The following is a 15,523-nucleotide window of genomic DNA, read 5'->3' on the forward strand; positions in this document are numbered from 1 at the left end:
GACCTAAAAGTTTGTATGAATTTTCAACACTCTTTGCTTTATTTAATGATAAGCACACCTGATGTGCAAAATTATCAAAAACCCCACAAATAGAAATCTGGTGAGTGTGAAGTCCATTTAGTATTCCAACTTGCACTGATGACAATAATTGGATGGCAATAAAACAAAGACTGGTGGACGTTCGTCACTGGAACTTGGTGGACAAGCCAGACATGGACTAAAGTTTATTTGTAAGAAATATGTTTGGATTGCAGAAAGGATTGCAATTTTTTATTAACGACTAGCTTGTGTGCCTGGCGTTGCCCAGGTGTTTGGAGGTGTGTGTTGAGAAAAGAAAAAAAAAGTGGTAGTAGGCAGGCAGGTTTGAACTCATACCACAAAGGAGGAAAAGAATGTGAAAAAGAAAAAAAACGAAAAAATGTGACGTCTTTGCCGTTGCGTCCATCGCCAAACCGGAAGTGGTGAAGGTTTAAATTAAGGCTAGTCAATCGAAAAGATGGGATGATTTTTGAAAATATTGGCGAAAAAAGCGACCCCTCCTTGTAGAAAAGTGCCCAGTTGAGGGTGAAGGAATTAATGTTTTTAGCCAATTTTTCAATATTTGTTGTCCGAGGGTCGAGCTCCAAAATAATACAAATCTCGCGAAAATCCGTCTCCTCTGTCAAAAGTTTTAGGCAGACATACATACATACATACATACATACATACATAAATTTAAATAGACAGGTGAGATTTATATTATAGATTTCATGTAGCGTTTTTTGGTGGTAGCGGGTCACCCTGTACAAGAGTGCGTCAAATGTTTTGTATTATTTGCTAGTGCGTGGTGCAGTTCAAGGTGAGCAAGTTATCCACCAAAGTTTGTATTCTCATGAGATTTGTTGTGCTGACACACAGTGAAGTAATCTGTTCCATGTGTAATTTGAAAAGTGTACAGATGAAAGTGCGATGTAGTCTAATATTGAAACTTATGCTTTACGCATTTGAGCTGTAATTGTTTTTAATACTAACCAGTCACATCTTAACAAGGCTTAAAGACCACTCGAGGATAAACGAGTTTGTCAGTTGGACAACTAACAGTATCCTGAGACAATTGGAAAACGATTAGTGAAATGGGCAGGATATGATTATTTGGAAGACGGTTCAATAGGAATTTATTAATACTGGACTTGAAAACGACCATGTTGTAGTTTGACAAGAAGCAGCCGCGTGATATAGTGTTTCAAAGATGAAAATGTTGCAATATTTTTGGCATAATTCGTTGTGGGTATGATCACAAAAATTTTGACGATTATATTTATAGCCAGGTGTGATGAGAATTAATTAAGTATGTACTATAAACAATACTAGTAATTTTTAAATTTTTCTGTCATGAGTTTTCATTTTGGCACCAAGAGGAGGTTCACTGCTGATCCTGATTGGATTAATACTCGAATGGCTCTCCACTCAAGACTTGGAAAGAACCTTTGTTCATGGAAGTTTCATTTAGTTTTAGGCACACAGATGGAGAAAAGGAAATGCTTTACAGTTCTTGCTGTGAATGTTGTGAATGCTGTGTGAAGGATGAAAGTGCAGTACAAGGTCCGGATAATTCAAGAAATTCCACTTAAGTTTCAGAACTTCGGCAATCATGCAAAGTCAGACCAAAACCTGTGGATCTTGTGGATCTTTAAATCCATAAAGGCAAATCTATTGAGCAATCTGTCCAGCTTGGCACAGTGTTTCTTATCATGACAGTCCCAGAAGATGCTCAAGATTGCAAAATATTGCAAAACTTTCAACTTACCCTTGTCTCAAAGAATTGTATAATGTCAAGTTTTAAGCTTATGTTGTTTTGCCATAGTTGTAGAATTTTAAGACATGATGTTTTCAAACACTGAAGGTTTCAATCTTAAATTTGGCGTGTTTCGTCTAAACCCGAATGGTCCATTGTAACCTGTTATAGGTTTGATATCAGTCATAAAACTTGAATGGCCAGCAACGACTTCTTTTGAATGCCCTGAAAAAACAACAATAAAAAACAACAAAAAAAATAAGACGTAAGAATTTTTATCTTTTCAATTCTTCTTAGAAGGGAGATTTAAAAAAAATTATTTTCATTTTAAATCTGTTGATTTTCAGGGAAAGTAATTTAAATTAATCTAACTACAAAGAAAGATATACGAGATTTAAGCAAGAGTTCATAAAGATAACAATTAACCTCTTTATCTTCCTCATATCCATTCTTGTGTGTGACGTCACAGGAAGAAAGGGGAGAGGGCAACTTATTGCTCCCTCCTATTAGCAACCAGACACATTTTTTTATTACTCTTAAATTCAATGAAAAAATTGTAATAGATAAGCTCCTAAATAAAAAAACATGAAACATCAATAAATTGTAGGCATTAAAATCACATCTTGCTAGCCATCTACATACTTCTCTCCAAATTCAATATTAACATGAAATATCTTAGTTTTTACTTTATGCTATAAATCAATATATCTTTGATTTATATGTTTGTTTTATGTTTTTGATTCGTTTTATTTTAGGACTGTCACTATTTATTACTTTTATTATGACTATGAGCAACACCAATTTTTTTTTTATAAATGCCTTCACCAAATCGCCATAAAGTACACACATGGTTTTTCATATCCCCTTGTTACTTTTTTAAAATTCCAAACTCTAGCAGTTCAAAGGAAGAATTTATTCGCGTAGAAGGCTTTATGGCATCCAGGGATCTCTAGAGTATAGGAGTGGAATTTTGCTGCTTGTTGGGGTTTGTTGGGGATATTTATGTCGATCGGGTATTTACGTCGATCGGGTACTAGTGCTTTGCGTGCTCTACGGTTCCAGGTGAACATTCTCTGAAGATCGTGGTTTTAATCCTACCCAATGCAGGTCAGAATATTTGTTGGCCGAAACACAGTAAGACAACAACAACTACGAAGATGAGGATAACAGTTCGAAAAAAGAAGATGAATACATGAGTGTATTTGGGCTTTTAATACGAAACTAACAAAGCAATATTAAAAAAGTATGTTTAACATATTTCTTTTAAAACTTAATCTGTCATTATCCCTAAATTTATTTATTTTAAAGCAAAATATAATTAATAAAACAAAAACAATTTTAGAAGTGAGCAGTGAAAAGAAAAAAATTCAGGAGAACTCCACAGCCTTATTGAAAGCACCAAATAAGATTAAGGAGACCTCCAGAGTACTATTAAAACTAAGTTCCTACCTCATAACCTCTAGATGAGAAAATCTTTTTTAAAGTAAGCACTGGGGTTCAGAAGTGGCAGACGTGGGTAGCAATTAAGCAACACTTGCTTAACTGTACACTCATCAAGCAGTAGAGTCCAGAAGGAAAAGTGTGGTTAGATATTAGGCAACATTTGTTTCAATATTAACTCATCAAGCAGTGAGTTTCAAAAGGTTAGGGATTAAACAACACTTGCTTCATTATTGACTCATCAAAAAGTCCCGGTTATGAAGAGGATTTGCGGTTAGTAATCAGGCAATACTTGCGTCACTATAGACTCATCAAGCAGCCAGTTTTGGAAAAGTAATGTGCGGTTAGCGATGAGGCAACACTTGCTTCTTTATAGAACCATCAAGCAGTAAGGTTCAGAAGTGGAAGTTCGGTCAGAGATTGAGCTACACTTGTTTCATTACTGACTCATCAAACAGTGCTAGTTATTAGGAGAAGGTGTGGTTATGGATAGCACAAAACTGATCAAATTTCTAACCCTAACCCAATTTGTTTTATTAGATATTAAAATATGTCCTCAAATAACGTACGCATCTCGCCTATATCGTCCTTGGTCAGATATTTTTAGGCTCATTTAAATATGACATCATGACGTTAAAATTTGAGATGATAATATCGTGACAAGCAAATTTAGAGTTTTTAGTAGTAGTAGTAGTAGTAGTAGTAGTAGTAGTAGTAGTAGTAATAATAATAATAATAATAATAATGTGTGTGTGTGTGTGTGTGTGTGTGACATACATACATGTTTTTTTTTGTGTGCCAAAGTCAACAATCCACCCAGAATCGAAGTATATGTTCAGTGTAGAAAAATATTTTGTCTATTGGTCCGAGCTGATGCGGTTTGAGGGTGAGTGGAGTTTCTTGCGCATTAACTGGTTTTTGGTCATCAAATTTGGGAACAAGAAACATTTCTGACTTGCGTTGCACTCACTTCCATTTCTGCGGCTTTTAAATAATTGACATTCTCGGGTGAAAAAAGTAAAACTCGCAAATTCAGTTTTCTTTTTTTTGTGTGACATCAATTTGCGATACCTGTTACACAACACCCGTTCACAGACATTCACATTTCTATAACTTGCTCCTTGCTCTTTTGGTCTGGGAGCAAAGTATATTTAATTATACATCGCAAATGAAATAATTGTATATCGCCAGTAAAATAACAGCATATAGTTGTATTTATTTTCAATAAAATTTTTGAACCCCTGGAGTAAAATATGATATTATGATGATTGGTGATTCTAGTTAAAAGTAGGACAAACATTTTTATATCACGATGATCGAAGATGGCCAATCTATTTTCCTATATTTTTGATTGATCTTATGCCTGATTTATAAAATGTATTGAAATATTTTCTGCAAATAAATATTTCAAAGTGTAGTATCTGTTCTGATACTTTATATTTACTAATCGGTCCTTCTAGACTGAGGTAATTTTTACTTTTGTCCCAATCCTGAGTGCCCCCTCCCCTTCTTTTATTTTTTACTGATATTCACCCCAAAGATGTAAAGAGGCTACCGTGAATTAATAACGAGTTCTTGTTGAGCCGTCCTATTAAATAATCAAATTCTGCCCAATTTCCACCACAACTGATCATTATGATGTTGTCTCAATGTCCACCTACACTTATTAACCTTTATCCTCAAGTGGCTTCATAGCATTTATAAACGATGACTCCCTTACAAAACGAAAAATTAAAATGAAAAAATGTATATCAAAGTAAAAATCATGAAATTCCACACGCTAAAAAACATTTTAACAACAACAAAAAAAGAAACATGACGAAAACTGTTCCTCCAGTGAAATAGTAGGATAAACTGGATTTTCACAGTTTAGCAAGGCAACCAGTCTATGAGAAGGAAACCTCTAAAATAATACCAGTTGTGAGTAGTTCTGTTAGCCTAATTTAAAAAATGATCTCAAAAATCAATATTATTGCGTGAAGAGATGTTGTCAGCCTTCAATCATTAAAAGAGTACAAAAAAGCGCAATAAATATTTTATTTTATATATAATAGAATAATTAAATCTCACTGTCCGTGCGATAAACATCCCAAATTCATAAATAGGGATTTATTTATTATAAACTAGCAGATATGTGTCCCAGCATTGCCCGATAAAGTGGAGTATTTCAGGAAACTTGATCATGAATTATTTATTTGTTGGAATTTCTAGGTTTAAAAAGCTAGAACAACGCATAATTATGTGTTATGTTGACTTTTTTTACTTAAAAATTTCAATTCAATTTTAAACAATGCTTATATTGACGTAAAAAAAAAATTGCTAATTCATTTCACGCAAGCCACATTTTCCTCTTTATTAAAACATTTTAAAATATCGACGTTGAAGAACACACGGATTTTACTTTGCAAGCTACACAATGCCACAAGTCAGGATAAACACCACCACCACCACCAATAACAACAAGAACAGCAGCAGCAGCAGCAGCAGCAGCAACAACAACAACAACAACAACAACAACAACAACAACAAAAAGGAACACAAACTAATTAGATCGGTGAAAATATTATTTCGTAAAAAAAAAAATATTATTTTGCAAAAAAAAAATAGAAAATCGAATTGTAATATATTGGACAGGATTATCTCCCTTGCACTTCAATGAACTATGGATTATCTCCCTTGCACTTCAATGAACTACCACTAGAGGGCGCGACAGTCTTGAAATCTTTTTCTTTAGTAAATAAAAGGACCGGGAGACGATCTTTCCCTACGAGACGCACCGTCTGCCGATCTATCTATAATGTTATTTTGTCTTGTGCATTTTTATTCATTATGCATTGTTAATGTTGATATACATCAATTGGCGACAAAGAACGAATAATGCGGAGGAGTAACAGGACAATTTAAAATTAAAAGCGAACACCCACAACAAATCGAACGAGGAAAAGTTGCCGAGTAGCGGATAAAAATGGCTTTATTAGGCACCATTGGAGAATGGAATAGTGCGGAAGAAGAATGGTCGCACTATATTGAGAGAGTAAAGTTTTTTTTACTGCCAATGATGTGTTGAGTGAAGGTAAGAAACGTGCTATATTTTTGTCGGTTATTGGGGCAAAAAATTATGCTATTCTCAGGGGTTTAGCCGAAAACAGGCCAGAGCAGAAAACATTTGAAGAACTATGTATTCTGATGGAGAGGGACATCAGGCCGGCCCCCAACGAGATACATGAACGTTTCTTATTCAACACGAGAGACAAACAAGAAGGTGAGTCCATTAGTGAATATGTGGCCACACTGAGAAAAATGTCGGAACATTGCAACTTTGAAGAAAAAGTAAATGAACACATACGTGATCGTTTGGTTGTGGGAGTGAAAGATGAGAAGATACAGGAGCGCTTGCTGGGCGAAAGAATGCTAACTTTGCACAAGGCCATTGAAATAGCAGTGTCTATGGAATCGGCAAGGAAATATTCCAAGTTGATGTTGGGAGCACAGACGAGTGGAAGTGAAACGTCCGTACACAGGTTACCATTAAAACGAGAGTGTTATCGTTGTGGAAGCACTGGCCACCAAACGGACAAGTGCCAGTTTAAAAACAAGGAATGTTTTAAATGTAGGCGAATAGGGCATACTCGTCGGAAGTGTAGGCAAGAAGAGAGCAGGCCTCCTAACTCCGAAAAACGAGGTAAGGAAAGCAGGATGGTGAACAATGTGGAGGAAAATTGTTGTGAAGAAATGGAAATAAATATGGAAAGGCTAGACTTGCACACAGTTGCTAACCTGCGGACACCACCAGTATTAGTGAAACTGCTAATTAATCAAGAGAAAGTGGTCATGGAAGTGGACACTGGAGCTGCATGCACAGTAATGAGCCTAGAAAAATTCAATAAAATTGGCCAAGTTCGTGATCTAAAGGAAAGCCATGTCAAGTTGAGAACGTACACTGGTGAATTAGTGAAACCACATGGGACCACAGACGTGGAAGTAATCCAGGAAGGGTTAAAGCATCGACTACCTTTGCTGGTGGTGAAAGGTAATGTACCGACACTTCTTGGCCGCAACTGGTTGAATAAGGTAAAGCTGGATTGGAGAAGCATGTTTCCTTTATACCAGGAAGATTCCCCTTCGAGGTTGGAAAGGCTTTTAAAAGAATTTGATTCGCTGTTCAGTGAAGAAATGGGGTGTTTAAAGGATTTTAAGGTCAAAATACCCATTGATAAAACGGTGAGTACCAAATTTTGTCGGGCAAGACCAGTACCTTATGCCATAAAAGCGGATGTGGAAAAGGAGCTAGATCGCCTGGAAAACCAGAAAGAGTGGAATACTCTAGGTGGGCTGCCCCCATTGTACCGATTGCCAAAAATAATAATGAAGGCATCCGGATCTGTGGAGATTACAAACAAACAGTAAACCGGGCATCACCATGTGACTATTATCCTCTTCCTCGGACAGAAGATATATTTGCTACTTTGAAAGGGGGTCAAAAATTTAGCAAGCTCGACTTGAGCCATGCCTATCAGCAGCTGGAATTGGATGCAGAAACCCAGGAACTGCTAACAGTAAACACTCACCAAGGATTATACCAGCCCACCAGACTACAATTTGGGGTACACAGTGCTACAGGGATTTTTCAAAGGGAGATGGACAAAAGATTGAAGAACATTCCTTTTTGCAAGGTGCGTGTGGATGACATCCTGGTTTCAGGTAGTGATGACAGTAGTCATCTGAAGAATTTATACAGTGTATTTGCTGCTCTAGATAAGGCCGGATTAAAATTAAAGAGAAGTAAGTGCAAGTTTCTCCTTCCTGAAGTGACATATCTGGGTTTCAGAATTAGTAAGGAAGGCATAGCGCCTCTTCCAGACAAAGTAGCCGCCATGACAGAGGCACCTCGACCGCAAAACATCACAGAATTAAGAGCCTACCTAGGGGCACTTAACTATTATCATAGTCATTTGCCAAACTTATCAACTATACTTGAACCGCTTCACAACTTAATGAGGAAGGGTGCTCCCTGGGTATGGGGTGCTGAACAAACCAGGGCTTTTGAAGAAACAAAGAAAATGCTGTGTTCTGCACCTCTTTTAACTCATTTTGATCCATCTAGACCGATTCTGGTGCAAGTAGATGCTTCTCCCTATGGACTGGGAGCTGTAATGGCTCACAAAATGGAAGATGGAAGGGAGAAACCAGTATGCTACGTATCACGAACGCTGTCTGAGGCAGAACGGAATTATGCGCACATTGAGAAGGAGGGGCTGGCCCTAGTCTTTGCGGTAAAAAAGTTGCACCAATATCTGTATGGGAATAATTTTACGTTGTTCACTGACCACAAACCGTTATTGGGGTTGTTTGCTGAAAACAAGCCGATCCCTTCTCTTGTTGCTGCCAGAGTTCAACGCTGGGCCATATTTCTGGCTGCCTATAATTACAGGTTGGAGTATCGTGCCGGGTCCCTTAATGGAAATGCAGATTGCCTCAGTCGTCTTCCAATCAGTGTGCAGGAGCAAGATGTCACACCTAATTCTAACAGGATACACATGATGAACTTGGTTGATGCTCCAGTGACTGTGGCGGCAGTAAGATTGGAGACAAGAAGAGACCCTACTTTGAGTCGGGTTTACGAATACATCCTGAATGGCTGGAGTAGGTGTATTCCAGACACGGCAATGAAGCCCTACTTCAACAAACGGACAGAGTTGACATGTGAAGATGGTACCGTATTATGGGGGAGTAGAGTAGTAATTCCGGCTATACTCAAAATAAAAGTGTTTCAGCAATTACATCAGACACACATAGGGATCGTGCGAATGAAGGCCCTTGCTCGCAGCTATGTGTGGTGGCCAAATCTTGATGCAGATATTGAGAGAGCCGGTAAAGCGTGTGGAACCTGCATACATTATCAAAGCAATCCCGGCAAGGCTCCCATTCATTGCTGGGAATATCCAAGTGCACCATGGGAGAGAGTCCACTTAGATTATGCGGGTCCATTTTTGGGGCACATGTTTTTGATAGTAGTGGATGCTCATTCAAAGTGGACTGAAGTTTGCATTACAAAATCATCTTCTGCTATGACCACAATTGAAAAATTGAGAGGGATCTTCGCAACTCATGGACTACCGGTATTAATTGTGAGTGACAACGGTCCCTGTTTTACAAGTGAAGAATTCAAAGCATTCATGGATGCTAATGGAATTCGGCACATTTTCACAGCTCCTTACCATCCTTCCTCGAATGGACTAGCAGAACGCAGTGTACGCACCTTCAAGGAAGCACTTAAAAGGATGAATACAGACGGCAAGGCAACACTTGAAACCAAGGTGAACCGATTTTTATTCACTTATAGGATAACTCCAAACTCATCAACTGGGGTTTCTCCTGCCGAGCTGATGTTCAAACGGCAGTTACGAACAGCGTTTCATTTGGCAAAGCCAGACACGTACAAGGCTATGGATGTAAAAAATAAAATGGAAAGGGGGAGCAAGGTAATGGTGCCACTCCGTGAATTTAAAGTAGCCGATCCTGTGCTTGTGCGTAACTATGGATCTACTCAGCGATGGATTGAAGGTACCATTACCAGACAGTTGGGAGCAGTGAATTTTGAAGTGGAAACCGGTAGAGGGCTAGTAAGGAGGCATGTGGACCAGCTTGTGAAACTCTCATCACCAGTAGCAGTGGAACTTACGCCTGAGATACAAGCAGATAATGCTGCAAAGAATCTTGAGAGTTTCGGCACACCTGAAGTTTCCAGCACACCCGACAGTCCTGAGGAAAGTTTAATACCTGAGAGCAGGCATATGGAAGAGGTTGCAGAGACTCCAGCAGTGGTAGAAAAATCGGCATCACCACCCTCTCGCAAGTCAAGGCGTATTCGGAGACCACCAAAAAAATTTGAAGACTATGTTCGTGATCCAGAGTAAGATTGAAGGGATGTAATATATTGGACAGGATTATCTCCCTTGCACTTCAATGAACTACGGATTATCTCCCTTGCACTTCAATGAACTACCACTAGAGGGCGCGACAGTCTTGAAATCTTTTTCTTTAGTAAATAAAAGGACCGGGAGACGATCTTTCCCTACGAGACGCACCGTCTGCCGATCTATCTATAATGTTATTTTGTCTTGTGCATTTTTATTCATTATGCATTGTTAATGTTGATATACTTCACGAATAATGCTATATAATCTTTTTTAAATGATTTAAATCATTTTCTTTTTAGAGTTTCAGTGTTAAATAGAATATTTTTTCATAGAAGACTTAATTAAAAGAAACTATTTTAGTGGTATTAACCCGAGGGGTCGACTCCTCGGAAGAGAGAAATGTAAATGTCCGATATTGTTATGGTTGTTGCAAAGTATGAATCGACGCTCGATTTTTTTTTAAAAAAGTAAAAAACGACAAAAACAACAAAAGATCAATTTTTCCACGAATAATTTGTTTTAAAAATGAAAGATTCAGAAAAAATTATTTTAATAATTTAATAAAAAAAAACATATAACATTATTCAGTTTTGTAAATTTTCAAAGTAAAATTAAGAAATAACGTTTTTAAAAATGTAACCAATTTTCTCTATTCCAAATTTGTGCTAACCACGCAACACACATCGATACAGACTTTATGAAAAACGTCAACAACATCGGATGTATCATTTTGCTCTCTTCACCAACGTCGATCCAATAACAAAACGATAAGAAAAAACAAAAAACAAAACAACAACACTGTTGTGAAGGAACATAACTGGCTATACACCGGTTACAAACTGTATATATATATTGGACTGTTTGGCAGACAGCGGCAGACAGCGGCAGACAAGCAGTCGCAGTAAGACGGATAGTCTTACGTGTTGATTATCAGACTTTCTTCCCCATACTTGTTACTATGTACTTCTATTTACCTTAGGCGAGCAGCCTTACGTTTCTGTATTATAAATAAACCCCATTACACATACCACTCGGTGTAACTCACGTTTGTCTTTATTTCCTAAGTATTTAGGAATATAACAATGGCGACGAAAGGATGTTCTTTCTCTTAACAGAGATAAATTACCGTACCAAGGACTGTGTACAATGCAAGGATTTTTTGTTTTACGAAAAAAACAAACTACACAAGGATTTTTGACCACGTGCGTCAATGAATTTAAAAATTTTTCCTACCTAAAGTAGCGAAAAGTACGGATTTTTCTTCGTAAAGAACTCACAAGAAATTATAGAAACATGTTCAAGGTAAAGTGGAATTTATATTTATTTTGACAAGTAAAAAAAAAAAAAAAAAAAAAAAAAATGGTCGCAAGTTGAATTCGAAACTACACTAAAGGATTACGAGTTTCGAAAGAAAAAATATAAATACAACGACTATTGTACCATTTTATGCCACGTGGGAACGGCAGCCATATATTTTTTTTTTTGGAAAATTAATTGTTTGTTATTGCCTTTATATAAATAATTGGAACTATTTGTCGTGGGAAGTAAGAAATATTTTGTGTATGAACTTACGTTGTTGAAAAAAAAAAAAAAAAAAAAAAAAGAATTATTTTACAAAGCCTGTTGAATTACTATGGATGAACTTTGTTGAAACGTGTTGTGTCTGCATATTGCTACTAATTTACGATATACGTAAATTTACGATTTTTCTTTGGAATTATTGTGTAGAATTCGAAAAGACATTTTTGTACTAGAAGCTAACATGGAACAATTAGCAGAGTTAACTAAGGCTCTAGCCCTTAGCATCCAGGAACAGACAAAAATGACTCAACAATTTTTAGCGCAACAACAACAACAACAAATTCAACAACAACAGCTACAGCAACAGCTGCAACAACAACAAGAAAGAACACAAAAAACTTTAGAGGCACAACAAGAACAAACAAACATACTACAACGACAAATGTCGACACAGCAAAAGAATTTAGAAAAGCTAATTCTAACGTCGACCGGGAAGAAGACTAATTTTTCTGCCGAGGGTATTTCAAATTCACTAACGGAATTTCGTTACTCCCCGGATACTGGTGTTACTTTCCCTGCATACTACAGAAGATACGAAACAATTTTTACGAAAAGATGTTTAGACTGGACCGATGAGGAAAAAGTTACCCTGCTACTACAAAAACTGGGTACTGATGAAAACACCAAGTATGCAAATCTAATTCTACCAAAAAAACCGGAGGAGGTTTCGTTCGAGGAAACAATTAGTACCTTGTCGAAAATATTTGATAAAAGGGATAGCCTATTTCACTCTAGATACAAATGTTTGAACATTCAGAAGGCAGAAGCTGAAGACTATCTAGAATATGCTTGCACTGTGAACTGTTTATGCGAATCATTTAAATTGAATGAAATTTCCGCAGACCAATTTAAATGTTTAATCTTTGTACAAGGTCTCACAGCACCAAGGGACAAAGATATACGTTCACGGATCCTAACAATTATGGAGGCGGATCCTAACATAACATTGCAAAAAGTCACTGAAGAGTGTCAACGTCTGATTAACATAAAGAAAGACAACACTCGCATTGAAGAGAAAAATATTTTTAAGGTGCAGCAAGTAAAAAGGCAAGGGACCACAAGAAAGTCCAGGTTCCAAGAACACAGGATCCTTAAAGGATACAAAGACCCAAAGCTAAAGTGTAAATGTTGTGGTAGTTTAAGACACAACAATAAGACCTGCTGGTTTAGGAACAAAATATGTTATGAATGTGGTCTCAGAGGTCACAAGGGAACATACTGTGCCCAGAAGAAAAGACAAGGGACCGATAATGTAAATACGCTTCGCATGAATAAAGAAAAAAGCTGCGAAAGACGGAAATATGTTGATGTTCGGATAAATGGACATCTGGTTACATTGCTTCTGGATAGCGGTGCAGATATTAGTATTATAAATGAAGATATATGGAAAAGGATAGGTCGACCTGAATTAACGAAAACCAGAAAGACGGCGAGAAGTGTGTGCGGCAAAAGATTAGAGTTCAAGGGAGAATTAAAATGCAAAGTGACATTCGCTAACCAGACTCATAAATCCAAAGTGTACGTCGTACCAGGAAAGAATACATGCCTGTTTGGGGTAGATTGGATTGTCCTGTTTAATTTATGGGAGAAACCCATAAATTCGTTTTGTAACGTTTTAACTGCAGAAAAAGCAAACCAAAGGGAAGACTTCCTGAAGGATTTGAAAACTGAATTTCCCAATGTTTTTGCCGAAGGACTAGGACTCTGTATTAAGACAGAGGCAAAATTTGAATTAAAGAAAAATGCCACTCCAGTATTCAAACCTAAAAGGAATGTGCCTTTTTCAGCGATGGACGCAATCGAAAAAGAGTTGGATAGACTTCAACAACTGGAAGTCATTGAAAAAGTTAACCACACAGATTGGGCAAGTCCAACCGTGTATGTAAAGAAAAAAAATAACAGAATAAGGGTCTGTGGAGATTTTTCAACGGGTTTAAATGACTGTCTATTGGACCATAATTATCCCCTTCCGTCCGCAGAAGATCTGTTCTCTAAGCTTAACGGAGGAAAAATTTTTTCTAAGATAGACCTCTCAGATGCTTACTTGCAAATTAAGATCAGCGATGAATGCTCCAAATACTTAGGCATAAATACTCATAAGGGCATTTTTAAGCTAAAGAGGCTTCCTTTTGGATTAAAGGTTGCTCCTGCTATTTTCCAGCAAATTATGGACACGATGCTGGCAGGGTTGGAATTTTCAATGGCCTACCTTGACGATATCCTAATTAAAAGTGAAAATTTGCAAGATCATAAGAAGCATGTAAAAGAAGTATTCAAAAGAATACAGGAATTTGGTTTTAAATTGAGCCCAGAAAAATGCGATTTTTTTATGAAAAAAATTAAATATCTAGGTCAAATAATCGACAAAGAGGGTCGAAGACCGGATCCACAAAGGACTGAAGCAATTGAAAAGATGCCTGCTCCAGATTCAGTGACAAAATTAAAATCGTTTTTGGGATTAGTTCAATACTATGCAATTTACATCCCTAACATACATAATTTAAGAGCTCCTCTTAACGAGTTACTGAAAAAGGGTGTTAAATGGAACTGGAATAAGGAATGTGAATCTGCTTTCCAAAATATCAAAAGATGTCTACTGTCAGACTTAGCATTGGCACATTTCAATCCAGAAAAGGAACTAATACTAGCAACGGACGCCAGTGATTACGGTGTTGGCGCTGTATTACTTCACAAGTATGAGGATGGTAGGACAAAAGCTATCGCCCATGCTTCAAGAACGTTGGTTGCAGCGGAGAAAAATTACAGCCAAATTGAAAAAGAGGCGCTGTCGATAATATTTGGAATTACAAAGTACAATCGATTTCTCCATGGACGATCTTTTATTTTGCAAACCGACCATAAACCCCTACTTACCATATTTGGATCAAAGAAAGGCATTCCCACACATACTGCGAATCGATTACAGCGATGGGCTGTAACCCTCTTAAACTATCAGTTTAAGATGGAACATGTATCCTCAAAAAAGTTAGGACACGCAGATGCATTATCACGGTTGATCCCTAAAAGAAGCGAAAGTTTCGAAGAAACGGTAATTGCTGCGCTTAAAGACGAAAGTGAATGTACAAGTTCAATGTGTAATATGATACGTGAACTTCCGGTAACTTTCGAAAAAATAAAAAAAGAGGCAGTAAATGACATTTTCATTAAGAAAATGAAAAATCAATTGGGATGGATAAAAAAAAAATAAAAAGGTAGATCAAACAACGCCTTTTTCCATCTGTGAAGATGTGCTCATGTATGGTGAGAGGATCGTAATTCCACTAACGTTACAGAGGAAAATTCTGAAGGAATTTCATACAGGTCATCCGGGCATTTCGAGAATGAAATCCCTTATGAGAGGATATGTGTACTGGCCTGGTATGGACAAGGAAGTTGAAAAATGTGTCAAGACATGCAGAGGATGTCAATTAGCAGCTCGAGATCCTCCAGTAAAAACGACGCCATGGCCAAAGACGGACCTACCCTGGTCACGTCTGCATATTGATTATGCGGGACCTATAAATGGTTATTTTTACTTGATTATTGTAGATTCTTTTTCAAAATGGCCAGAAATATTTAAGTTTAGACATCCAACAGCAAAAAACACTGTGAGTGCGCTTAATGAAATTTTTAGCCGTTTTGGAGTGCCAAAAACTTTAGTGAGCGATAATGGAACAGCATTTACTGCTCATGAATTCAAAGAATTCTGTGACTCACTAAATATTCTACATATGACAACACCTGTGTACCATCCACGATCGAATGGGTTGGCCGAAAAATTTGTAGATACGTTTAAAAGGGCACTTAA

At 37.2% G+C, this 15,523-nt stretch overlaps 1 protein-coding gene across 1 annotated transcript in view; it reads right to left on the reverse strand.

The window, feature by feature from the left end:
- Nucleotides 1-323: 323 nt before the first annotated feature.
- LOC145258301 (sperm microtubule associated protein 1-like) overlaps nt 324-15,523 on the reverse strand; it is a 46,582-nt gene continuing 31,382 nt past the window's right edge. The window contains exon 3 of the mRNA XM_080116347.1: nt 324-1,999. Within this exon, the coding sequence (XP_079972473.1) occupies nt 1,854-1,999 (146 nt within the window). The 3' untranslated portion in view covers nt 324-1,853. The remainder of the gene's footprint in view (nt 2,000-15,523) is intronic.

The sequence above is a fragment of the Euprymna scolopes genome, chromosome 33 (assembly GCF_053919585.1).
Source record: "Euprymna scolopes isolate OS-2025 chromosome 33, ASM5391958v1, whole genome shotgun sequence".
NCBI classification, from domain to species: domain Eukaryota; kingdom Metazoa; phylum Mollusca; class Cephalopoda; order Sepiida; family Sepiolidae; genus Euprymna; species Euprymna scolopes.